Genomic DNA, 27,359 nt, shown 5'->3' with positions numbered 1-27,359 from the left:
TGTTATCTGCTGCAAAACTGTTTCGGGGGATGGGGCCTGTCTGACAGGACTCGCCACAGAGAAGGCTGATGGGAGTTTCTAAGAGCACTCTCTGGTTCATGCAGTGGCTGGAGGTTTGTGCTGTGAGTTGTTTTGGAAAGAAAGTGTTGCTCCATAACAACAGGCTGAAAAGCAGCACGAGTGTCTGCGTGCACGTGAGCACAGCGGCCAGTAAACAGAGCTGTGAAGAGACCGGACGCCGAGGTCTCATTGTTTTTACAAACCCAAACAAAGAGTTTGAGTCGTTGCGTCGAGAAGTTTCTGGGGCTCAGACTTAAGCAAAGAACAAATGAAAAACTCGAGCTTTAACGTTGCACAGAGAACAGAAAGGCGGGACTCAAACTGTGGGTTTTTCTTCTCTGTTCTCCTGGAGAAACTTCACCGAGCGTGCACAGCAGGAAAAGCAAAAATAAATACTCGAGTAAAATACCTGAACATTGTCTTAAGTGGAGTAACAAAGTATTTGTACCTCGTTACTTGTGTCTAATTAGCACTCTGTCTGTGTTTCTAACAGGGCCTTGTACACATACGAGGATGAAAGCAACGACCTGACGCTGGCGGCGTCCGGAGGTAAGTTTCTGCTGATGTGACTCCCTCTCCTGTCCCGTCGCTGACATCATTTCTGTGTTTTTAATGAAAAAGGTTTTAATGGCGAGCGTTCAGATTGGCTCCAATTTGCTTCTGCAGACCGGCGGCTGTAAATCACGATGAGCAGCGTCTGCTGCAGCTTTGGGGGTAAAAGCAATCATGCTCTTTGTCTCCTGATTGTTACTGAGCCATCAGAGAGATTCATTATCATTTCTGCTAATGATGCGCTGCAGGATCATTACAGAGTAATGGCACCCCTCCTGATTCGATGCTCGCTGTCACTGTGTGTGTTGTGTGTCGTTTGTTAGCCAGGATTTAGCAAATGTGCGCACGGTGGTTAATGTTAAACATCAGAAGCAGAGTGAAAGTCCAAATCTGGCTCGATTCACACGCATCCGTTCAGAGACAGCTTCAAATCAAATCAAATCACTTTTATTGTCACATCACATGTGCAGGTACATTGGTACAGCACATGTGAGTGAAATTCTTGTGTGCGAGCTTCACAAGCAACAGAGTTGTGCAAAAATACAATAATGTAAACAAGTAAAATACAAGAATGGCTACATCTGAAACTAATAAATATATGTACAATATATAATAGTATATGCATTTCTGGATGTGCATACTAAATATTTTTCTACGTGTGTGTGTGTGTGTGTGTGTGTGTGTGTGTGTGTGTGTGTGTGTGTGTGTGTGTGTGTACACATATTTTACAAATTAAATAGAGTAAACAATAAATAGAATATATAAAATAAATAAAATAAAATATACAGAGTGAGACATGTGCAAAACAGTGGCATTACTGTACAGTATGGAGTGCATAATGTTAAAGTTCCAGTAGTGAAGCTGAAGCTTTGACCTGTGTGCACGTTTACTCTGGCAACACAGACTCAGCAGTTTGTGAAATACTCACCATTTTATCTTATTTTAATTTTTTCATATTCTTGGGCACGAAAATGCTTCTTTATTCTCAGTTAAATAAACTGAAAAACCCACTGATGTGTGTCCTTGTGCACAAAGCAAAGAGGAAAACGTTCACATATGCGGGGCTGGGGCTGGGGGCTAGTTTGAGCCCATTGCTGATTGGATTTGTTTACACTGGTTTTGGTCTACACACTCACCCCACAAGCAGAGAGTAGGCTACAGTTAGGTAATAAAAACTGATCTTTTGAATGTAGCTAAACGTCTGCTTAAAGCACAGCTGAGGACCTAGATAAGACCAAATAACACTACAGGCTGTCCTTAGTTTGCCTGACTGGGAATTTGATACAAAGTAAATACATGTAAAGAAGGAAAAATAATTTAAATTAATAAATACTTAAAGAAACTGACAGTGGTTTAAAGGATGAATCTGAATTTCAGTCATAATCTACGTGAGACCCGGTAACCTCCTGCTGCTCTGTTTCACTCTGTCGCTGAGCTCAAACAGGAAGAGCTCAAACATACATAAAAATAAAGTTTTATCTGTGAACGTCTCGTCTGAATAACCCTCTACAAGCCTAATGTAATCATCAGTGTATAAAAAGAAGTGCTAAAGTGAAGTGTTTGCATCACAAATGCTGCAGGGACGATGATGATGATGATGCTTGAAGACACTTCTACCCAGGAAACCTTCAAACCTAAACAAACCTATAAGCTGTGGAATAAAACCAGTAAAATTAACCCAGATTAACCATTTTTTAAGCTCCATGTTTTAGTTCTTGCATTTGTTCAGCATAGCTTTGCATGACTCACAGTTCAAAGTCATTCTTATTTATCCTAAACCGAAACAAGCAGGTTTAGCTTTATTCACGCCAACTCTCTTCTGATTGGCTGCCCCAGCAGGCTAATCTATCTCACGGATTGGTTCAGACCACAGGACAGGGTGCTGTCTGGATGAGAGCGAAGTCTCATAGTTTTCCACCTGTTTTCCGTAGATGAATGTTCTGGAGTGGAAGTGTTGGAGTATGTGGAGATTTTCTCTGTGAAACAAGCAGGACCTTCAATTAAAAGGATGTTTGCACCATTATACTCTAAAATCTCAAAACATTATATCATTCAGCATTAATGGCGCCGTCACTGCTGTGATAGTAACCTATGCTGTTTGTTCTTACATCATTGTGGATGCTGGTTTTTAATTCTGTACTGGTTCTGATTGGTCAGACCACAGGATGGATTTCCACGCGGGCTGGTTCATCTCCTGAGAGATGGTGGTGGCTTCAGTCTGTTGTTTTCTCTGCACAGTAGAGATTTAACCAAAACTGCTGGATGTAGTGATGAGCTGTGCTCACTGACAAAGTGTCCGTTAGTCTGTGCTGAGATTTCTCCGAAGCTTTGAATTATGCTGCCAAAGATGATGAAATCTCCATTCTTTGCAGTTTCATCTTGTTCTTAATCAAACATGTGGATCATCAAGAATGAGATTTCCATCACGAATCATTGGGGTCCAGATTAGCCAACACAGCTGGTAGAAACTGTCACTGCTGCTGGCCAAAGAGAGAGGAAGCAGAGAGGGGGATGGCATGTTAGCAGGCAGCGGGAGGGTGGAGGCGGGACACTTAATGTGGGGACTATGTAGTGGACATGCAGGTGTGACAGAGGAGGATGCTGGGATAGGGTGAGAAGGAGGCAGATGATGAGCTGTGGTGACCCCCCAAGAAAGATCTTGTTCCTAAATGAATTATGCAGTACGTGTGATCTGTTTTAACACGGAAGTTTAAAGACGTTTATGTAGCATTGTGAACTCCAGATGTTTTGTGTTTGCTGATGTGAAGTTGACAATAATCTGAATGGTCCTGTGTGATGATGAGTCATCACCTGAATGTTCCCAGACAGGATCTGCTTATTTCCATTGAGCGTTCACATTGTTATGCTAATCTAGAAGTACAGAGAGAGTGATTCACTTCACTGAAAACTTCATTATGTTGGAGATTTAATTTCAAGGAACGACTCTAGTTTTTTATGCACTCGTCACTTTAGAGAATTTAATCTGTTTTGCTTTCATAACATGTTTTTTTTTTTTTTTTAAATCGAGAGAAAAGGTCCAAAAGTCAGAATTAGCTGTTATTTCACTGCACTTTGTCTGTGGGATATTTATGCAAATACTGCACGTCTAATATCTCATTTACATATTTAAAGGTCAAATTAAACAAAATTTGCAATACAAAAAGTAGCTGTCTGTCTAATGGCTAAGTTTTATGGTGATATGTTACTTAAGTACTATTTTCTACTCAATAAGAACCTTTTGAAACTTTTGAGGCTGTTTAAAAGTGAATTTTCTGGTTTACTGTGACAGAAATCTCTAGTTCAGTATTTCCAGTTTATACTGGGAGGTTTTCTCAGAGTCTGACTTATCTGACATTTTATGCTGGAAAGTTGACCGTTTCTTATAATCTCTAAGTTATTATTTCAGAAACGAATCCATAGATTAGTGGATAATCTGTGGATTCGTTTCTGGAAAGAGAACAAATATAAACACTTTTAGATCAAAAAGGCCTCAGTTAAAAATTTCTGCACACTTTTAATACAGAAAATATTATTCTTAATGTGAGTAATCACCTTAATAATCTGTGACTAACTTGTACTTGCACTGGAAGTGTAGATTAAAAAGTTTTATTCTCAGGTGTCTGAGCGGTGACGCTGGTGTCCCGTGGAGAGCGAGTCAGCAGAAGCTGAAAAAGCAGGCATGGCTGCGACTGTGCTGCAGTCATAATGAACTCTTGTTCTGTGCTGCAGGAGGCGGCCTGGCAGAGATCACGCTGACCTTTGACAGCGGCAGGGTGATGTACGGCTTCTGCGGCCTGAAGGAGCCCACCGCCGCTCTGCCACGATACATCCTCATCAACTGGGTGAGTCGCTGGGACGAGGGGAGGGGGCACGCTCTGAAATGTCCTTCAATGCTATAAATGAGAATATCAGAGTCATCGAGGGTCGCTGCACATTTTCAATTTAGTCGTTTATTTGACAAGGACGCGCCGATAAGAGCGATCTAAAACTCGTCGTCGCTGCAGCCTCAGCAGCTGGAAGAAGAGTGGCATCGGCAGCGGTCGTAGACACGCTGATGTCACCAAATGCTGCGATTGTAGTGAAAGTGTGAGAAGCTCTGAAACTCGATTAATGTACCAGATTTGTTTAGCAGTGGCCAACCAGCCCACCAACTGTCTTCACATTCTGAATCAATCACTGGTTGGACAGGAGTTCACTGAGGCATCATGTTTTTCCATTTGAGCTTAGTCCATTAAAATGTGTAAAAGACAGAGTTACAAAAATCACTTAATGAAATATCCAGAAATGCTCTTACTTTGGCAGAAAATGTTATATTCATGATTTAGATAATCAGTCTGTGTATGAAACAAAGTGTGCTTTTTATATTCTGTGTCAGATGTACTTTAGTCTTTTAAGCCTCTCTCTACTTCTACTTTATCTGAATCTGAGCTTTCGTTACTTCAAAAATTAATAGTTTTAAACACAGATCATATGAAGAAATGATAAAACATTATAATTATGCTAATTAGAAGATTTAGCTTACGTTACGCACTTTAGGTAGAACTTTGATACGTCAAATAGCTAGCAGATTGTCACATTAGAAGTTATGTTAAGCTTAACTGTTTTAATTTCTTCAAAGCAAACGGTCTTTATATAAAAATATCTTTCTGTAGGGTAAATGTTAGCTTACTTAATATGTTTTTATTTATTCTGTAACGACAAAAAACTGTCTGGCTTCTGCAAAAAGTTTGCAAGCACACAAGGTAGGCCAGGTCACAAGCTAGGACTTTGGCTAACGTTGGTCAGCTAGCTGTAGCATCTCTATGAGCATGAATGTGCTGTTAGTTACTCCTTAATTTTAGCTGAAAAAGTAACGTTCTAAAAAGAGATATATCATAATAGCTGTTGTTATCCATTGTGCTATGTGAACTTTTATCTGCTGTCTGCTAGCTATTAAACATGTTGCTAAATTACGTACCTAGCAATTTTTCTCATTAGCAGTGAAGCTGATTCTTTCTAAATTAGCTAAACCTAAAACAAACTTAGGTGTATCCATGAATCAGAAGGTGTTTATTTTGCTATATTATTAGGGCTGTTCGATATAACGATATATATCAGATGACGATATAAAAACGTCCGTCGTTTCATTTTACGCTATCGTTTGTTTCGTGGTGTTGCAAAATAAACTCTTTACGGCAATATTTTTTCATGGTTCTGATGGTCACTGTAGTGGCTTTATTAATTTCTTAAAGTTCTCTCTTTCTCTTATATTTAATATAACCACACTACAGACGGACAAGCGCCTGTTTTTATGCTTTGTCGTTAGCAACAACGACGGTAACAGCATCGCGTGTCCGCTTGTTTATGTTCCACATAAACCTTTCACAATAAAGCTCAAGATCCTGTTGAGACTTTTCAAAATAAACTGAATCACGTGAAAGAGCAGATTATTTACGGATGAGAAGTAAAAAAAGAGCCGCCAGGTGCTAAAAATGAACCTTAGACTCAAACGTTAGAACAGGCTTTTCCCCGCAGCACGCCGTGTAATAAATACTCACAAAGAAAACGGCGGCCGTTTCAACCTATGTCTAAAAATGTATCGTTTCATGCATCGTTAAAACACTCGACTCCCGCTACATGACAGCTGGAAACACTTCACGCAAGTCGAGCTGCCCGAGATTCACAGAATTTACAGAAAATGTTACATTTTTGTGATTTATATCGTTATCGGACGATAGATGTCTTTTATCGGGATATGAGATTTTGGTCATATCGCACAGCCTTATATATTATAGATATTTTTTTTCTTAGACATGGGTCACTTTCTTTTTTTGGTTACCTTCTACAAGTAACCGACCCAGTGACATCACGTTCTGTCCTGACACAAGGTGGCGCTAAACATATTCTAGAAGCTTTAACTTTAAGCACGTATTTGGCATTTCGGAGTCAGCAAGAATAGGAACAAGATGTATGTTTGGAATTATAAAAATTGACTGTTTTTATTGTTTTTTAACTAAAAAGGAGACCTGCAGGTAAAATGATGATGAAAATCTTAAACACTGTCTTTAAAGCGCTTCATGTTGTGGTTTTAATAGGAAAGCAGGATGTGGACTTTTCTTCCTCACGCTGTAATAAGTGAAAACCTCCAGTTAAAGTGCGGGCCAAACCAGAGAGGAAGGAAATGGAGTCGTAGCACCAGGCATGCTAACGGAGCAGTTACCGTTTAATTCATGATGAAAAGGAAGTGTAGCAGGAAGGGATGAATAATTTGTGATGTTAAGGTTAGTTATACACACTGAGAGTCTCCAGCGACGTGCGCTGAAAGCATTTAAACAAAGTCTGAGAGCCTCATGATGGATGCTTTCTTTTCTGAACCTGACAACAGCAGGGGCGCCCTGAGCTGGAGCTTAATGACACAGTGCAGCGAGAGGCAGACTGAAACAATCCGTCCTCCAGAAATTAGCTATAATTGCTGCTTTTTCCCCCCATAACACAATTCCAGAGGTAAATGGAAGGAAAATAAGAGATATGGTCATTAATGCAGCAAACCGAGACTGAGAGAGAAACAAAAAGGTATTTAATGGTTAAATGAGACTGGGAGAGGAGCCACTGGAGTCCATCACAATATAACAGAGCAACATTAGCAGCCAAAAGAGCACCAGACTGTGGCTAACCGGGCCAAACCAGGCTCAACGGTGCCAAAAAACGTCCCAAAATGGGAATAAAAGGTCTTCGAAATGCTCTTCTTCAAAAATGCTGCGAAAGCATCCAAGCAGCGGCTCCTTCTCTCTTCCTTCATCCAACGCTCACTCACAGACGGATAAGAGATGAATGGCTGTGAATGCAGCTGAGACGGGGCTGTTTTCCTGGGTAATTGCTGTGCACTGCGTTTGTATTGTGTGGGAATGAATTAGCTGTGATTACTGAATCACATCCTGTTATAATACAACTGCTGCAATAACCGAACATGACCACGGCTAAACAAAAGCCCTAATGAGACCAAAGGGAGGGAGAAACTGCCCTTCAGTTTGGTCACTTGGAAGACAAAATAATTAGTGGATATTTGACTAAATGTAACAAAAAGCACAAAAGAAATTAGCATGTGTATCCTGATTGGTTGATTTAGCATCCTTTTGCTTCTTTTTTACCAGTTTCTTCATCCAACTCTTCTTCACGCCGTCCTTTTTACTCTCGTTTTTGTTGTTACACCGTCTCTTGTTCTCTTTCAGGTTGGAGATGATGTGCCAGATGCCAGGAAGTGTGCCTGTGCCAGCCATGTCGCCACCATCGCAGACTTCTTCCAGGTCAGACCCAGCACCGCAGTCGTACATAGTCCCAGAAAGAAACCATAAACACGACAGTTCATATTCATCTTGTGTGTAAGACATGTATTTTATAAAAGTTGAACATCTGAAATAGGAAACCAGTGTAAAAGTGCCTTAAAGCTGCACTCTTTTCAACGTCCACCAGGGGGCGGCTCCTCTGCCGTTTTCATCATGGGCATGAATGTCGTAATAATTTTGAGCTTTTAATGATTTCTTTGAACTCTTCTTAAGAAACAAGAATTGGTGCAAATTTGAATTTATTCTAGATTTCCTATAATCCAAACAGGGTCAGAACTATGCATAGAGGATAGTGATCTTGATTGGCTACAGCTGCTAGTTTCTGTTGGCAGTATAAAAATGATTCATTGGATTGACCAACACTTAGTGTAAACAATGGGAAAGTCCAAGGCACGAGTTGGGAGCGTTGCTGAGTGCGTTATCTACACAACTGTGAATATCAAGATAATTAAAAACTAATAACACTATACAATAGTACTGAGGTCTGGAAGAAGACCCCAACTATCACCCTCAGAATAGAGGGAAGGTGTTAGGATGTTCAGGAACAACCAGGAACCACCAAGGCGATGAACTGGAAACTGGTAGAACACCATCATCCACAGTGAAGTGGGTCTTACATCACCATGGACCGAGAGCTTGCTGACTGCTTCAGAATCGACACCTTCAGACTCGACTGAAATTTGCAGCTGCCCACATGGACGAGCCGAACACCTTCTAAAGAAAAGGTTTATGGTCCAATGAGACAAAGATCGAGCTGTTTGGCTGCAATGACAAAAACTAGTTTGGAAGAACAAGGGTGAGAATTTCAAACCTACCGAACTGTGAAGCATCATGATGTCGGGCTGTTTTGATGCCAGTAGTATTGGTACATCGCACCAAGTTCATCTTATACCAGCAGCTTGACGGTTTATACTTGGACCAAACATGTTCCAGCAGGACAATGATCCCATCGTGGCTGGTTCAGGAATGGAGAAAGCAGGACAACATTGAGCTTCTACAATGAACTTCACAAATCAACAGCTTCAACCCTGTTGGAACTTCGTAGGCTTTATTCAAAGCCAGGCCAATAACAGGAAACCAGCCAATTTAAATGAATCCTAAATAAACTCGATGTGAATGGAAACGTCTGGCCACATCTGTAGGTCCATCTTTTACTTTCAGTCTGTTAGATTTCTGCTCAGATGAGTTTATTAAAAGCTCAGTTATTTCACTGTGCGTGATTCTGTGGATGCAACAGTGTCAGAAGCACCAGAGCTGTTCAGTCTAAGAGGCCTGACATCCACTGAGAGGGAAATGATCTCAAACCCCGATCACGGCAATCGTGTGTGAAGTGATGTCATGTTCGTTTCGTAACCTGCTTCAGTGTTTTTGAGGTTTTGTTGTTTTTTTAAATTGTGTCACGTAAGGACCGTTTAAATGTTTTCCCAACGCTCGGTTGGAAAAGACGCTTAAAACCTGTAGGAGGATCACAGAGGAGGAACAGGTGTGTGTGACGAACACCAGCTCTGAGCCGAGGTGTGTGTGTGTGTCACACAGCAGTGTGTTCACAGCTGGCTCAGTGTGTATTTTTGGATTTATAGTGTAGATAAAAAGATTGAGATTAAAGCAGAGGTGATGTTTTATTTATATATTTCTCCGTGTGTGTGTGTGTGTGTGTGTGTGTGTGTGTGTGTGTGTCATTATTCTAAGTGGCGGTTCTCTCTCCCACACAGCGTCGACTTCATCACACCGACGGGCTTTAAATGACCCTTTTAGTCACACACACACACACACACACACACACACACACACACACACACACACACACACACACGGCTGTGTTTCCATCACTTCAGAGGACATTAAATTGATTTAGATTCATTTCCTCAGAACGTCCTCACTGCTATGAATGAATTGTAATGAATGTTTCCACAAACTCTCAGAGCTTTCATGAAGACTTGACTGATCATCGTGTTTCTGTCTCTCTGCAGGGGGTGGAGGTCATCATCAATGCCAGCAGTCTGGAGGACATCGACCCCATGGCCATCGGGCAGCGCCTGACCAATGGGACGGCAGCGGTGGCGAGCCCGGTCCTGAGCCGTCTGAAGACCCGAGATGAAGAGCACGCAGACGTGGTAGAAAGAGAGACTTGCACACTTTATCTCTTATAAAAACAGCGTTTCTCTCGTGACAAGAGCTTTGACCCGTTCCCCTGTCTGTCCTGGTGCAGGGCACGGTGTACGAGAAGACCAACGCAGAGGTGGAGATGAAGAAAATCAATAGACAGGAGTTTTGGGAGCAAGCCAAGGTAAAGAAGGCGAGGAGGGGGGAGTGAGTGGAAAAACAAAGACGGGAAGGGAAAAAAAAGGAGATATAATGCTCATTTATTACAACTCATAAGATGAGAGCTTCCAGCCCAGGGGGTCAGATGCTGTGTTTTCTTTTAGCTGATGACAGCTCATAGATGCCAAAAGGCGTCCTTTGAATTGGTGCTGAGATGCTACAGATTTATAGCAATGATGACGCTTGTAAAGAACCTTTTGGCATCCCATTTGAGGTCTTTGATGGCCTTAGACTAAGTTTTATTGACAGATTTCACAAACAGACTGTCCTCATTATTACAGGGCGCTGCCAAAGCTGGTGGCATTTCAGAGATCTGCACACGGCACTTTAGCACATTGCTCACAACAATCCCTCATTAGGTCGGATATCCTTAGCTATTTCCATGTACAAATGCTTCTTCAGTTCCCAAACCCAAACAGAAAGACTAAGACTTTAAAAAGTTTCACGTTCTTTCAACTCGAGTATATTGTTAGCTAGCAATTGAGCTGTTAGCTATGCTTTCAGCAAAATTCACAGCATTTCACTCATATATTAGCTAGCTACTGCATTTATAATATTTTGTCATTCTTTCTGGCTCACAGTATTTGTTTTTCCATATATCTAATTCATTGAGTTAGTGAATAATTCAAAATCAAGAAAACTAATTCACAGCTCTTTATGTGTGCTAACTAGCGACTGTATTTCAGCGGTTTGTTTTTGTTTTAGCTTGTTTCTTTAGTCAGGTTTTACCTTCATGTTCAGTTATTTGACTGTATTTTTTGTGCTAATCTTACTGTTGTGGCTCAAGAGTTGGGAGTTCGCCTTGTAATTGGAAGGTTGTCGGTTCGAGCCCCGGCTCCGACAGTCTCGGTCGTTGTGTCCTTGGGCAAGACACTTCACCCGTTGCCTACTGGTGGTGGTCAGAGGGCCCGGTGGCGCCAGTGTCCGGCAGCCTCGCCTCTGTCAATGCGCCCCAGGATGGCTGTGGCTACAATGTAGCTGCCATCACCAGTGTGTGAATGTGTGTGTGAATGGGTGGATGACTGAACGTGTAAAGCGCTTTGGGGTCATAGGGACTAGTAAAGCGCTATATAAATACAGGCCATTTACCATTTACTTGTACCCCTGTGGGGAGTTAGCTAACCTGCTAGGCTAACCTTTATATTCATTATCCAGACATGGTATTTTATGTAGCATTTAACAACCATAATTTCAATATAATGCGAATCACATTTACATTTGGTGATTTTTTTTTTTTAGCTAACAACTGTATTTGTTTAGTTATATATTTGTTTCAACCATTTTTTTCTGTTGCTTGACAGTTATTTTACTTGCCAGCTGATTAAAGCTAAGCTAACCTGCTAAGCTAGCAGGTATATAAGCACTTATATTATATATAGTATATAGCGATTTCAATAGTTTTCTTACGTATTCATTACTTTTGCCAACTTTTCTGATCAAACATGTTTAGTTCTTTAATTAAATGTAATTGTTGTAGTTATTTTCCACATAGCTTCTGGGGTTTTTCTACCCCTGGTTGTGAATCAAGACCGAAGGTGTCAGTTTGCAAGCTGATTCAAGCTAAGCCAGGCTACTAAGCTAAAAGATAAGCGCATATATGTTTTGCTGAAATACTCTCAAAGGTGCTGAGAATACCTGTAAAACGAAACTTTATCTCACACTGTATTTAATAAACTGTGTCCTTATATGTGACAGTTATTTAGTATAATGTGAATCACAGATATATTTGGGTAGACGTGAGAAACGAAGTCAGATGTCGCTGCATCCTCCGGCTGTGTCGCTATTGTCTCATTCAAGTTAAACACGAAATGACAGCGAGCGTCACCGAGCCGCGGGATGTTTGCCAGATTTGCCCTTCACTGTTTCAGACACTCAGATAAACGCCCAGAACCAGATCTGGCTTCATTAATTAACTGATCGAGAGATTTATTACAACTCTGAAAGAGGTCATTTGTGTGTGTCCGGTCTCCAGCGTGAAGAGGAGATGAGGAAGGAGGAGGAGAAGAAGAAGTTGGCAGAGGAGCGGCAGCGCTTCGAGGAGGAGCGAATGGAGCTGGAGAGGAAAGAGCAGGAGAACCGAGAGAAGAGGTACCGCGAGAGGGAGCAGCAGATCGAGGAGCACAGGTGAGGAGCGACGGCACAGCAATCATCAAACAAACAATGAACACAATCATTTTTGGTCAAAAGGTTCACGTGTGCACGAATGACAGGATGACGCTACATCGTCTTTTCATGATCTATAATCTGTGTTTGTGTGTGAACAGAAAGAAGATGCAGGAGGAGGAAGAGGCCAAAGAGAGGTTGCGGGATCAGACCCCCGTAGTAAGTATTTGCTAAGTGAAACCAGTAATTACCAGCCAGCTTCTGCTTCTTGGTGGACTTTCTGATTAAAAACACATCTCCAGTTGGTTTCTGTTATTATTTCTGCCTCCAAACAGAGCCTCGCACTGCCCGAGTCCACAGCCACACAGATATGAGGCTAATTTGTGTGACAGCGTGTTCAGTTTTTGAAGCGAGTGATTAGACGTGTGTTACTTTTCAGAATATCTCCCAATCAGCTGCCTGATGGCTCCTGGCCTCCGAACATCTTAATCCGAGTCTGTGTGGCACAGTAAAATCTAAACACCTTTCTTTGAGTGCAAGATTGCAAATAGTAGAAAGTATCAGTGGATACAAACACAGTCTGTGTCGCCCCCTGCTGGTGGGAGCGTGCAGCTCATTTGTCTGCTGTTTCAGGACGTCTGACTGATTTATTCACAGGTGAACGAGTTTCTCTCTGCTTTGTGTTACATATGAATCACTGGATTCTTCTCCTCAGGTAGCAGAGCCGAGCATCGAGGACCTCAATCTGGACAAGAAGGAATCTGAGGTAGAGGTCAGTTTGGAGAATGATGAAAGAGGGCGTCTCCAGAAACGGCCGCAGAACATTTAAGAGGAAGAAAATCAGCACTCTGTATTTATTTTGTGTTTCCAGGAGGCGAAGGCCATCATCGCTCAGCGGTCAGGAAACCCTCGAGAGTTTTTCAAGCAGAAGGAGAGAGCCATGACCATCAGTGTGGACACCTCGCCCGTCTCCATCCACCGGAGCGGTAAACACTTCAAAACTTCACCTGACCTTTGTTCTCGTGCTGAGCTAGAGAAGCACTCGAGAGACTCGTGGAAAATATGATACAGTATCTTTGAAACGGCAAATGTTTTTTATTCTAAAAAATGATTTACTAATATTTGACTTTGAAACTGGTGAAGCAAACCGTCCTTGATGGGAAACAGCCTCAGATGTTTCAGTCTTTCAGAACATCGTCCTCGATCTGTGGACTCTGACAGTTAAGGAACTGTTGATTACATCACCCAGCAACTGCCTCCCACCACATGTTGTTACTGGATAATTACTCTTCCTTGTTTGGCCTGTAGCATCATTTGTCACAGATGCAGCCTGTTCAAATCGATCAGATGTTTGCAGAACTGACAGAGTGGGAGAAGCTAGACAGATGTTTCTCTTTAACCTGCTGGTGAACGCACATTTTTTACTTTATTAGTTTTCCCTGTCACAGTGTCACTTTTAGAAGCAAAAAAACAAAAACACACTCATATGTGGAGCACCTTGTTGGGACGCCCGCGGTCCATAAACTGTGTCGATAGCAGCTATGCTCTCGATTTTAGCAGAGCTGTTGAGTAAGTGAGAGTCCTGTCAGCAGGGGTTCAGAATTCGGGGTGGTTACGTGGGTCGTGCAGTCTTCAAATAGTTCCTGTGGACAGTTGGACTGCGTGCTGATAACATACAGACTGGTGTTTAACTTCTTACCTTTGAAAAATTCATCTCAAACTTCCGTGCTGCTATACCTCTATGCCACAGCTAGCCTATGTTGCTAACTTACAATATTACTGCTCCATGATCCACCATTGCTGTACAAAGATGGTCCATTACAGTGAATGGAGATGACGCAACTCTTCCATCCAACGGCTCTGGGTTTTAGAGCGGCCACAGTTACAGTTAGCTACAGAATTCCATCACCATGGCAACGTTAGGTGCTGCTTCACTGAAACAGGTGTGGGCTGTCGCTACCCGATCCGTACCCCGCATGCGCAAATCTTACGTCACTTCCTCTCTTTGCCAGCATTGCGACGTTCAATATATTTGAATGATACTGTTAGCGCCCAGTTAGCTCCTAGCATTTCTCAACAGCTCTGCCTCCTTTTCAACCACCGGGACATTTAAACTATGGATACCTCCGTATACAAACAAATTCATGCTTTACTCCTCAACACAGAGCGTTCCCCGATTGAACAACAGCGCCGTAAAATAAGAAGAATGGCGCCTAATTACAGAGTTAATAATACAGACTTTGTAATATGTCACGTGAAGATTCATCAGCCAGATGAAGTGTTTACTGACAATTGACAGTGATAGCGCACATCATCATCACTATTCCAATCAATCCTCTCCACACAGACAAGCATAAACACACTCGACTATCACTAAATAGTTGTACACTGGGGAGTAAACTGCCATTAAACGAACAGAAGAAGAAAACCCCTGCACATGCGCGGTACGGATCGGGGAGTCCTGATCCGTAACTCTTTTTTTTTTCGTTTTTGTCTACATTATATTAAAATGTTTCATTATTGGAAGTAGATACCTTTCGTGCATGCGGGGTACCGATGGCGTTCCGGTACGGATCAGGTAGTGACAGGGGCAGTTAATGTCAGTGAGATCAGCTCATAAGGTTTGGAGCATTCTTACTGGTGGATTTGATTCACCTCGCTCTCTGATTGGTGGATTACTTCTGTTAACCGGCTTGAGCCAGCTGTGGAGCCCCAGCATGTCTGATTGTATATGTTTCAGAGGTACGCCCCCCCACAGCCTCTACAGGACCAATCATTTGGTTTTGTTTATAATCTTTATTCATATTTAAAATGTTTTATAAAATGATGTTTTCTGCAGCACTGCTGCTTCTTCAACAGCGGTAGAGCGTGCAGAGGTGGATACATGAACAAAATATAAATTAACCACACAATCTTCAAAGTGATCCACAAAGTTCAAGCTGTAATAATATTGTAATATTTAACATTTGTTTATGTATGTAGTTGCAGATAAACATATTTTAATTACAGCAACAATAGTAGTAAGTTCATCTTTCCATCCCCAGATAATTACGTCAGCTCCTCAAATCAGCACAGCTTCTCCTGCCAAATATACAAATGTGCTTTCCAGCTTTCCCGTTTGTGCCGTTTTCTCAGAGTTTCCAAAGGTTTTCTTTTCATTCAGATAAATGATAGAAATGAACCTTTGAAAAAGAAGCTCAGTTTTCATGTAAGTGACGCTTCACTGTCAGTTTGCTGCTGTGCGTCGTCCATCCAGCTGTTAAACTGGACTGTTTTATTCTAGAAAGGTTTTAATCGGGTTTCTTTGCTGAAATCACAGCAAACCACAGCCCTTCTGCGTGACCTTTGACCCTTTGCGTGCTTGCATCATTTTATGTTGTTTGTCTGCAGGGTTTGGCGCGGCATTGGTTAGAACAAACACAGACAAACCTGAATAGCAAACGTTTAATTTGAGACCTTTTTTGTAAGTCTGTCTCATTTTCACAGTGACGTTAGCTCGTGTAGCCAGCTGGGAGTCTGCGGGTGCTCACTTATGGCATCTAGTGGCCACTAGAGGAGCTGCAGTTTGGGCTGGGACGATGATTGGTTACAACTTAAGACTGCCAACGCAGCCTCGCACCGAGGCCCCGACACATTAAAGTACAGGAGCGTGACTGAAGCGTGCATGGGCTGTAAACGACTGCAGGATTTCAACACGATGTGTTATTTATAACAATCAAAGACTCGTCCACAGATCCCAAAGACTGTTTTCTGTTTTCTGGTTTGAATTATTCCGACACTTTCTGGTTCAGAGAAAGTCGCCATCAGCTTTTCCTTTCTGCCTAACAGCATGCTGTCTGCAGGCGGTGTGTTTAAACCACACTAACCTTTCTCTTCTTTCTCTCCATTTTCTGCCTCCTCCTCCTCCTCACCTCCTTACTTCATTCCTCCTCTCCTTTTTCTTTCATTTCTCCACTCTGTGAAATTTGGTGGATTTTTTTGACACCCGTCTCTTTCATCTTCTTCCCACAATCCTCTCCTCCCTCTGTTTTTCTGTCTTCCTCACGTCTCTGTTGTGGTGCGTCGCTGTTTTTTTTCTTTCTCGTTTGTTGTGTGTTCCCGTCTTCGCTTTTGTGTCGTCCCGACCGCCAGGCCGTTTGGACAGCCCGTTCTTGAGGCAGCAGCACAGTCCCAGCAGCCCCAGTCCGACCCCCTCGCACCGGGGCATGTCACCCCTCCGCACCCCGCCACATGCACGGACGCAGCCCACCGCTGCAGCCGGTAGGTACAGCAGAAGAAGAAGTTAAAGAGGAAACCAGCAGCCTGGTCGAGCATCTCTCCCGACACATGAGTCCCCTCCACAAACACAGAAACACTGCAGCAAAGCCAACATGAGAGGATGAAACTGCGCGTGGTTACACCGGTACTCCAGCTTGACTGGTAAAACTCACAACCGCAAACAATCCACTTCCTGTCTGCAGGATTATATCGCTTTCAGGGTAAACTGAAAATTAAACTCTTCAGGATCAGTTTTCCTGTCATTGTACAGGAACTGGAGCCTCATACAGTAACATTTATAAGGACATTTAAAATGGATTCATTAATTTATAAAGCACATTTAAACAGAAGAAAGCTGTCAGAATGATGTACAAGATAATAAAGAGTTATTCAAATACTATAAAATTACAAATATAATATAAAATACATTAATATATAAATACAAAATAAAATAATAGCCCCCAGTCACAGATTATGAACCCAGGAATGCCGGAGAATAGAGCAACATTTCTAACCTGGATTAACTACAAACTTGAAAGTGGTTGCAAGTTTAAAAACAGATTAAAAACACTAAAAATTCATATCTCCAAAAGTTGAATCTGTTCATCTGGACGTAGCGTTTTGTGGGAGAACGCTACGTCCAGATGAACAGATTCAACTTTTGGAGATTTACTTTCCTGGATGATTGAGATGCATCAAGACACTAAAAATTCATAGTTATTTCAGCCAACATGCATTTTCATCCTCTCATCTTCAGCACTTAGTTTTAGCACACACTGTGACGCCCCACACATCTCAGCACCAACCCATTAAACTTCCCCATCACCTCCCACTTTAAATACCCCCCGAACTCTTTCCTCCTTCCACTTCCTGGTACTGAACGAGAGCGTCTAAAAATTCCCCAGTTCCTTCGTTTTTACCTTTTACTATCGGCTGATTAAGGCGATAACGGAGACAAGAGCATCCAAGCATCATGAAAAGCGACAGAAGCTGGAGTTTGGTTTGCGTTCACTGTATCGTGCATGCTGGCGGCGTTAGCTGTAGGATGACGAGGCCGCCCTCCCACCTTCCTCTTCGCCTCGTGCACTTTAACCCCCCCTGCAGGCTGACTCTCACACAGCAGGTTTGCACTAACTTGTGGAAACAGTGAAACCTGTTTCAAAGCAAAGCTGTTTGTTGCTTTGTGTGGTAGATGTCGAGTCTGTCGTCCCCTCCAGTCTTCATCCTTTAGATGTCGTCCAGTCGGCTGCTGATTTTTTTTTCTGTAAATGTTTCTGTATTTAATTTTTCTACTTCTGATGTTTTACGCTTGTAAAAGTGATTTCACTTCTCTCGAGAGCTGAATCTCAGGGATCTGACAGGTTCTCTCCTTCCACCTTCCTCCTCTGCCTCTGATCCTGGACTGCACACAAACACACTCATAAACACACTCCTGCTGCCATCTTTAATCCCGACTGACCGACTGTGAGTGTTTGAGTGCGTATGTGTGTGTGTAACACCGTCGAGCCGTCACTCGGTCGCCATTGCCATCAGTCGGCCTGTGAATGCTTGAATGTTGAACTTCGATGTCATTCAGGTTAAAGACCATAACGGTGGTTTTTATATGGCAGAGCCAGACTTCCAGAGAGCCTTTTAACATCTTAAGTTTAGTCCAGAAACCTTTGATTTTGCAGAGGGCGCGAGGCTATTTCAGCACAGCTTTGGAAACTCTAATATGAGCGTCCACCACAGGAACAGGAAATAAGGAAAATCATTGGAGGTCCTCCTTAAAAGCAGCAAATCCCTTCGCTGCTGGTTGGCTTTACCAGTGTCATCATCAGTACATCACAAATAAAACTCAGATATTTCAATAATGGACCCTCAGAGTACCAGGCCTACAAGAACACATGAAAGATAAAGTCGATTCACCTGTTTAGTTGATATTAGAAATAAAATCATGCAGACCACCTTCATGATCTTCACTGTGTGTGTGTAGTTGCATGTGTACGTTATTATGCTCAGTGAAAGTAAAACACTGTTTACCTCCCGCCTGTAAAGCGATGACACATCAAACCTCTGATGATGCAGTTTGCAGGTCTAAGCTGGAGTTCTCGTCTTTACGCTTGAATGCCGTTTTCGTTTTTTAACAGGCAGATTTTTTATTCGGTCGTCATTCTCTGCCTCTGAGAATTTTTATTAGCATCATGTGCAGCACGTCGTTCAGCTCAGTGTGGGCATTAACATCCCAATGAGTAATCCAAATCACGCAGCATTGTGTTAATGATCTTGTGGTGTTGACAGATCATCTCAGGCATTCTCTTGGCTGAAGTTTGTTCTGTTTTTGGCGTCTTCTTCCTGTCACAGGATGGCGCCCATCGGAGAGCCTCCACATGAACTTTTATTTTATTTAACCCTCATTCTCCATCCTAACTGTGCCAATGTATTTATATTAGCCTCGCCATAATCGTGTACGCTGTGCACACCACGGAGATGAGGTGAAGTGTATATTACACAAATGTCAGCAGGATAGCCGTGTTTTAGATGTATCTGCACTGAGTGGAAATTACATTTATAGTGTTTAGCAGTGACTGTAGAGCTAGCTACAGCATTTTGTCATTGGCTGTGACTTCAGGAAAATACTTAATTTTTCATACAAGATAAAAAATTAGGCAGCAATGTCTAAAAAAACAACCTAGCTAGCTGTTAGCTAGTTAGCGAGCTAACACTGGCTATTTGCTGAAGACACATCATCGGTCATTTACACACAGCATAATTGGTCATTTGGTTTAAAAACTGTGCAGCCTAACTTTGCTAACACTAACACAGTTTGTTGGTATTTAGGTTTTCATCTCCATGCTGTACCTATCATGTTTACATATCAGCTAGCCAGCTGACCTGCTAACTTTTGACTAAGATCTCAGTCACACAGGGCAAGAAACTGGTCAACAACCACTGGTTGCTATGGAAAAGTGTGTTTTACCTGACAGGTTAGCAAGTAGTTGCTGGCTGTTGCTAGATGAAAATCAAAAAGAAGGACAGGATTTTTAAATACAACACTGATGGCAGTTATTTGGTTTAATATTATACTGTAGGTACAGATTTATTTTTTCATTCAGACACAAAACATGAACAGATTTGTCTAACTTTTTGTTACGTGTAGTTTTTATATTCTGCCCGACTCTGATGGTTCTTGTTTGTGGCGTTTCAAAAGTGTTTTGCCAGCAGAGAATTTGCAGAGTGCCCTCTGGTGAATAAACTGTGCAGTATGGTTGAATTCTTTCCATGTGTCTTTTTGTTTATTGGTCGTTATAAATACCTGATACCAGTAAAACAGCAAATAGTTACTAGCCAAGGCAACTTTATTTATAAGAGCTTGGAAAAAAGGTAACCGCTGACCGAAGTGCTGAACATAGGAATAAAAATACAGCTGATAATATCGTCATCAGGGGTTGTTCATCAGGTTTTCTACCTCCAGGTGAATTGAGAACCCACCCATTTAGGACTCAGTCATTTATTACCTCTCTAATTCTCGTTCCTCGTTGTTGTGCTTGTGGGAAGTCTCGTTCTGGTATTTGAACACAACATGAAGCTCAACATCATCAAACATCTGGAGAAATGGCATTGTGGAAGTGATTCTCGTGATTCTAACTGACACTGTGATGGTGTTTGTTGTTGGATGTGTGTACCTGATGTAGCTGTGACTCACCCACAATGTGTTGGTATGTTGTAATGACATATCAGTGAGTTTTTGTTAGATACCTGCTTCTGTTTCATGACCCATTGGATCATTGTGACTGTGTCTTGGTTTCTGACAGAGGTCCTCACTCCTCATTTGCTTCAGCTGTCCAGAGAAGCAGCATTTGGTCACTTTGTTGCCTGAGTTTGTAAGTGCCTCATTGCTGCACCCCAACTGCTTCTGTCTCACGCTTCTGGCATTAAACAGCCGCATTATAAGATATTAAACACCGCAAAGAGGAAGCACTCGGCCTCAAGGAAAAAAGACCACTCCGTCAGTGTTTTCCACTCACTGTCTATTCACTTTTCGTTAAAACTTTCAGACACACTGAGCTATCTCTGTGGACGTCTCACTGAAATAATGGCATTCACAACTGAGTGCGTGATGCTGCCTGTACATTAAACATAACACAGTGAGGGAGCTGACTGAAAACAAAGTTTTGGAGAAGCTTACTGTTTACCCGACAACAGGTTCAAATCTGATTGGCTCAGCTGATGATGTCAGTTTGTTGACAGAACAGACGATGGGTCTGAAACCGGGCGCAGTGACTGAATCTGCCTGTCTGTTGGTCATGTGACAACAAAATTCATGTGGCTGCTGCGATCTTGTGCAATGTTTAACGTGTTGAAGTAACACAGGATGTGACTGTGGAGTTCACCTGGTCACAATCACCTGTTACCCTCATTTAGCTGAACTAAGCCTTATACAAAGTGTGAACTTCAGATAAAAGCATCAGATTCTGTGTTAGTTCGACACACCTGCTCGTGGGTAAAAGTCTTGGAGGATTTTTGGTGACGGCTGCCAAAGTTTTCCTTCAATAATCTTTCTTTTTGACCCTTCAGCGGACAATGACGATGAAGTGAGCACAGAGCGCAACATGGCCACCGTGTCACCCATTCCTAAAATAGTCACCACGCCCATCAAAGATGACTACAGCAGGGATGAGAAGGAAGACCACGCAGACGAGTGGGGTAAGACTTCTGTCGACCAATCAGACGACAGACCATGGCGTTGCCAGATTTCCACAAAATAACAAAATTTAAATTTCATCCCTCCAAACTCCAAATGTTGACATTTTCACCCTTTAAAAAAGGGAAATATATCCACGGATTAGAGGTCGGAAATATTTCGGGTTCAATATAAATAAATATAAATAACTATTCTGACCATTTATAAAATCTAAGAGTCCCCAGAACCTGACGAACACTGGTTTTAGTTTATTTTTGTTAGCCTCCTCCACGGTGCTCCATTGGGTCTTTTTCCAAAACAGAAATCCACTAAGAATCTGTTTTTTGGTAATTAGAAAGAAACTGATTATCATTAAAAGTGACTCAGTTTTTTAAATGAAATTGTTCTTGTTTCCTTCAGATTTGGTGCCAAAGCAGGAGCAGAAACCCCCAGTCCAGGAGTCGACGCCCACCAAGCCCGTGCAGAGCGTCGCCCCGCAGGCCCGCGACTCCTCCGCTGTCTCTGCGTGCGAGTCTGGCACAGACAGCCTGGTTGATCTGTGGGGCGGCAGCTCCGCCCCTCCAGCCAACGTCGCCCAGCCCGCCCAGTCCTCCCAGTCCTCCAATCTGGTGGACCTAATGGGAGATGTCCTCCATGACAACCTCCCACCCAGCACCGCTGCCGCCAGCGGCCGGCCTCAGCCGCTCCTCAGCTTTGACGACATGATGGACGGGACTTTCTGCTCGGGTACTGGCGCCGAAGACGACCCGTCCAGTTTGGTGGACGTGACGGGCTCTGATCAGATGACCCTCAGCTACCAGCATGCACTGCAGCATGCATCTGGGGAGGGCCAGGAGCTGGATGACGGACAGCTGCTGATGACCAATGGGGAGGCTCTGCTGAAAGAAGGCACTCAGGTGAGCCAGGTGATGCTCCTGATGCTCTCCAGAAACAAAAGATCAGATTCTCGGTTGATTGGTCGTCGTTTCGCTCATCTTCTATCTCTCTGTTGGTGTTTCAGGCGAGCGAGGGCTACTTCAGCCAATCACAGGAGGAGGAATTCGGGACAACAGAGGAGTCCTCGGCTAAACCCGCACCGGTCTTTTATAACAAGCCACCAGGTGAGACGATCAGCTGAAATAAAGCTGCTTTTGGACACGTCCTTATTGCCTCAGCATGTTAGATTTGGTAGATTTTTAACACCCTTAGTGAAAACAACCATAAAGGGATTTGTTTTCTACTGAGACTCAGCTAGTTTGGAAAACACATTTTTCCCTCGAAACACGAGGTTGCCAACCAGTCTCAAAGTCTGAGTGACTCTTTGAGTCTTGACAGGATGGATATCCTGAGACTTCACAGCCTTTTTGGGCTCGATTGGTCAGTGAATTGAGCTCCTTTTCTAATTGGTCGGTTTGGCAGGAGAATCACTAACATTTGTTTTTGCTTAAAGCACCAAAAACTCATATCAGGCTAAAATAAGCCTCCTAGTTTTGCTAAACACAAGTTTGATGTGTGTGTAAACATCCGTGTGTGTGTGTTTACTCAGAGATTGACATCACGTGCTGGGACACGGACCCCGTGGTTGACGATGAAGATGACTAACCGGCCTATATGACACCCACACCACCGCCACCGGACCAAGAGGAAGTAGGAAGTGTGCTTCATGAAGAAACAGAATTTTTTTCTAAAAAATAAAAAGAAACAAACAAAAAAAGTAATAATAACAAGTCTTGCATCAAAACTACTTCTGTATTATCTTTTAGAATCAGTAGCCACAGAAAAAAGACAGGGTTGTTGACGGTTTGGAATGATTTTCTTTTCTGTGTTTATTTTATTTATTTGCTGTTTTCTTTCTTTCTTTCTTTCTTTCTTTTCTTTTTTTCTTTTTTTTTTTTGCTATGCAGATGTATTAGCTGGGAGTGGGGGGATTTTTTTTGTTTGTGTACATGATAATTACACGTAGCGCACTGCTGCATTTTAGAGACAATGAAGCCTGGCGTGTGGCCGACACGCTTAGTCTGTAGTACTTCAATAACACCCTATAAAACTAATACAGCCAATCAATACAGCTGCCATGTATAGCTTCACTCTGTTCTCTTCTTACCTCGTTTTCACCACCCTCCTTCCCTTCCTTCCTGAAAATATTCACCTCTGCAAGTCAGTTAATCTTGTATTTAGAGCTCACTTTACAGAAACAAGGTGAAATATTTTATTTATTCTGGTGTTTCTCAGCTGCAATCTGTTCTCAAAGTCAAACTGTGGCTCCTTTTTGACCTTTTTCCACACCTTTTGTATGATTTTACTGAATGAATTCAAGATTAAATGGCTTGTGAATCTGATTGCTTTTTTCAGTGCACTTTTCTTCTTTCGTGACCTTGTTGAAGATCTACAGCTCGACTATCAGCCGTCCCCTCTGATTCTATAAAGCTTTGTATTTTTATCTCACTTATATATTTACACAGCAAAAAAAACGAGCAGTTTTTGCAGCTAATCTAGAGAAATTTACTGTTGCTATTTTTCCAGGTTTTTTAGGAGCGTTTGGCTTTAAGGTGTGAATTTGTATGATTTTCATTCTCTAGAATATTCTCCCAAAATCTTAAAAATGAGACGTTTTTAGGTGTAAGAGAAGTCGGGATGGATGCTTTAATTCATTTTTGTAAAAAAAACAGTATCAACAGTGAGCAGTGCTAGCTAACATTAGCTGAAGAGTCAAGGAGTCGTGTATTTTCAATCAATAATCAAATTGCACAACAAAGTTTCACTTGAGGATGGAAAAAATAAACACTGATGGTGACTTAAGATAGGATTTTAGTATAAAAAAGTTAGCAAGGAAGTAGCTAACTAACTGTTACTGCTACTTTAACAAAAAAAAAATTCTAGCGAAACATTAATGAGACTGAAGTTGAGCCAAAACTAGAGATAACATAATGGTTTGGGGCTCTAGCTTGCCTGCTAATAATTCCCTGCTGCAGGCTAATGACGTTAGAAGAACACTATTTTCAGTTGATAGTTCAAATAAACATTGAGGACAGAGTAGCCTAAGAAATAAGAAATACCTGGTCTACCTTAAATTTTTATTTAGCTAACATTTCTATCTAACTGTGGTAATGGTTTGTGTAGCATATCTAAGTTATAGCTTGCTTGCTAATGCTACTATTAACTAAACGACATTTGAGTGCAAATGCTAGATAGCTTGGAATCCATCAAATAATGTATGCTTTTTTTTTCAGCATCAACGATAGCAGTGCTTGCTAACCTTAGCCAAATAAGTAGACTTATTTAATATTGGTAATCGGTAATCAAATCATCGGCTCCCAGCGCAACTGTAATTTGAAATTAGAACAAAAAAGAAAGACAAAAAATACATACTGAATTTGACCATTTTAGTAGCAAAGTAAGAAAAGAAAAGGTTCTTCAGCTAACAGTTCGGTGGCCAGTAAGTTAGTAGGTAACTGACCACAGTCAGCCCAAAATCAGATATAAATGAGACTTTTTAGGGTTCAAAAATGACTCACAGCCAGCTCTTAATGACTAATGTTAGCTAAGGCTAGGTAAAAAGCACTAGATTGTAAATGCATTATTGGATTGATTCCTTACTTTTAATTAATTTTAACCGTAATATTAAAATTGATTTCAGGCAGTTAGAATCAGAATCAGAAACTTTATTGTCATTGTCATGAGAACAACGAAATTAAGAATGGTCCCCGATCATTGCATCATCCCTAGCAATATCAAAATATAAATAAAACAATAAAATTCAATAAATAAAATAGATAGAATACTTAAAATACTAATAAGATATAACAGTAAAACATTCACATACATTCCCACACACATGCTTCAGACCGTGCATAGATTAACACAAGAGTGGCGTGATGGACATTTTTTTGTAGTATTCAGATGTGTTATTGCAGTTGGATAACAGCTGTGTTTGAGTCTATTAGTCCTTGCTCTGATTGCCCTGTACCGTCTGCCTGAGGGCAACAGTTCGAACAGGGAGTGGCCAGGATGTGAGGTGTCTTTTATGATGTTTTGGGCCTTTTTAAAACAGTGGGCGTTGTGTAGAACTTCCAGTGTGGGGAGAGGGCAGCCAGTGATTAGGTGTTACAGGACCTCAAGGGCAATCACAGGAGGGCCAAATTAAACAGCTGATTAATTTGGCTCAACAAGCACAGATTATGTCACCTTCTTATTGAGAGTACAGATAATTATAATAATATAATAATTATACACACCCGACCTGACCTTGTTTGATTAGCGAATGAATGGAGCAAAGCCCGCAAGTCAGTCCAGACAGACTCAAACATAATATGACTTACGCTCCTCAGTCATAAACACTTCCTCCATGTGCTGAGCTAAAGCTCCAAAATTTTACATCACTGCCTGCTGCTTTAAATAAACAAATAAATAAAAGGTTACGCTAACTCACTGCACTCTCTTGTGGTACAAAGTGGTATTACACAAAAGTGCAGCGCAGTCCTGGTTCACCTTCAGTTGATATCTCTTGAACACAGTGCATAGATGTTTTGGAAATGAAGCCAGCGCAGTAGTTTATTCTCATTCTGAACAAGATTCAGGATTTGTGTGGAAACCTTCTTGATGTCTGAAGCAGCTTAAATCCCTGAAGATGACTTTGAGACGTTCTCTAACCCATGTCTACTGCCCTTCTGCTTTTCTTCTGTGCCATTTCATGCAGTATGGTAATGTCTTTGGTTGTTTTTTTTATTTTTTTTATTGATGTGTTGTTTTGGAAGCTGTTTGGAGTCTGAGACGGGGCACGCTGAGACCGGAGGCGTGTGTGTTTTTAATACCTGTTAAAAAAGTGTGCTAGAGTTGATTTTCAGGACCTTTTTGGATATTAGCACTGACAGTGTTAGTCCTTTTGCTGTACATCCCTGTAGGAAATAAAAACTCAGAGGCAATAAGAACAACTCTGTGTGTGTATGTTGACCTGTCGTGAAGCAGCTGACTTCAGGAAGTCTTAATGTTCAGGTTAAAGTGGGCTGAAAGTTTTTGATATTCAACAAGGTGCTGAAACCATTCCTGAGACTTTGTCCATCACTCATCTGTTTCTGAATTACACAATTACCTTTTTTTCAAATTCAGGAGTTTGTCGTGTGTTTATGAATCCTTTCTGAAACTTTATGAAGATAGACGTGTACTTCACGCACTTCCTGCTCTTCCTGATGTAACCTGTGAAAGTCAGAGGGTCAATGTTCCAATAAGAGTTATAATACAACACAAATATTTGAGCTTATTTGTGAATCATTAATTGATACAGGATGTGTGGGAACTTCACTTTCTAATTTGAATCTAAATATTTTTAGTTTGGAATCATTAAAAGTGCAGCTTTAGATGTCAGAGTATGTCCTTCTGACCATATTTGGGTTAGGGTTAGCACTCATCTACACTCTGACTTGCAGGTCATATATCCATCACTAGATGGCAGTGCTGCACTTCTTTTACCCTGCTGGGCCTCCTCTGGGGCCCCTGAACTAAGAGGATGTTTGTCCTCCTCTTGTCTTCCTCGCTCTGTTTCATTCGGTTTGAGGTGAGATCCCATCACGTCTGCAGCTGCTCGCCTTCTGCTGATGTTTGCAACAGATGTTTTAAGTCCACTGGTCCCGAAACATGACGTCAGACTGTTCTTCTTGTCTCGAGAGTCTCACAGCAACAAGCTCGCTCTGTTTAATCTTATTGCTGATGTCCGGCAGACATTAAAACACTGAAATGTGAGCTCAATTATAACAGACTGTTTAATAAAATTCCAGGGAGAAGTAGAAATGGATGTTCTTTTTAAAAATATGATCAGTGTGAGGAAATATAAGACGAACTAAATGAGTGTTTTATTTTTCAGCAGAATAAGAGTCTCTAATGCCTCGACCTCGTGACTTCACTGCTGCAGAGTGAGGAAACGCTCAGCTGCACACAAACACTGAAGGGCGACGTTTGCAGGAGTCACAGGTCATCATTTCCTCAGTTTAAAACATTTCTGTTGTTCCTACAGAGGAAACCTGTCTGTCCAGCATTAGCAGTAGCAGTGCTTGCTAACATTAGCCAAAAGAGTGCAGTTATTACAT

General features: G+C 41.8%; 1 protein-coding gene across 5 annotated transcripts in view; it reads left to right on the top strand.

Annotated features, from left to right (window-relative positions):
• dbn1 (drebrin 1) overlaps positions 1–23,760 on the top strand; it is a 117,572-nt gene extending 93,812 nt beyond the window's left edge. Inside the window, exons 2-15 of one of the 5 annotated variants that reach the window (XM_085364734.1) lie at positions 554–609; positions 4,342–4,454; positions 7,821–7,895; positions 9,905–10,048; positions 10,144–10,221; positions 12,229–12,380; positions 12,521–12,578; positions 13,075–13,131; positions 13,231–13,345; positions 16,491–16,619; positions 21,174–21,302; positions 21,700–22,196; positions 22,301–22,400; positions 22,826–23,760. In XM_085364734.1, coding sequence (XP_085220860.1) covers positions 554–609; positions 4,342–4,454; positions 7,821–7,895; positions 9,905–10,048; positions 10,144–10,221; positions 12,229–12,380; positions 12,521–12,578; positions 13,075–13,131; positions 13,231–13,345; positions 16,491–16,619; positions 21,174–21,302; positions 21,700–22,196; positions 22,301–22,400; positions 22,826–22,881 — 1,759 coding nt within the window. In that variant the 3' untranslated portion in view covers positions 22,882–23,760. Of the gene's footprint in view, positions 1–553; positions 610–4,341; positions 4,455–7,820; positions 7,896–9,904; positions 10,049–10,143; positions 10,222–12,228; positions 12,381–12,520; positions 12,579–13,074; positions 13,132–13,230; positions 13,346–16,490; positions 16,620–21,173; positions 21,303–21,699; positions 22,206–22,300; positions 22,401–22,825 lie in introns of all 5 variants that reach the window. The other 4 variants (XM_085364733.1, XM_085364731.1, XM_085364732.1 and 1 more) reach the window with 4 other exon arrangements.
• The last annotated feature ends 3,599 nt before the right edge of the window (positions 23,761–27,359 follow it).

The sequence above is a fragment of the Diplotaxodon limnothrissa genome, linkage group LG10, assembly GCF_057381915.1.
Source record: "Diplotaxodon limnothrissa isolate DT_005_m linkage group LG10, D_limnothrissa_male_GT1.1, whole genome shotgun sequence".
In the NCBI taxonomy this organism is placed as follows: domain Eukaryota; kingdom Metazoa; phylum Chordata; class Actinopteri; order Cichliformes; family Cichlidae; genus Diplotaxodon; species Diplotaxodon limnothrissa.
Note: the sequence above shows the minus strand (reverse complement) of the source record. Positions and strands in the feature narration are given on the sequence as shown.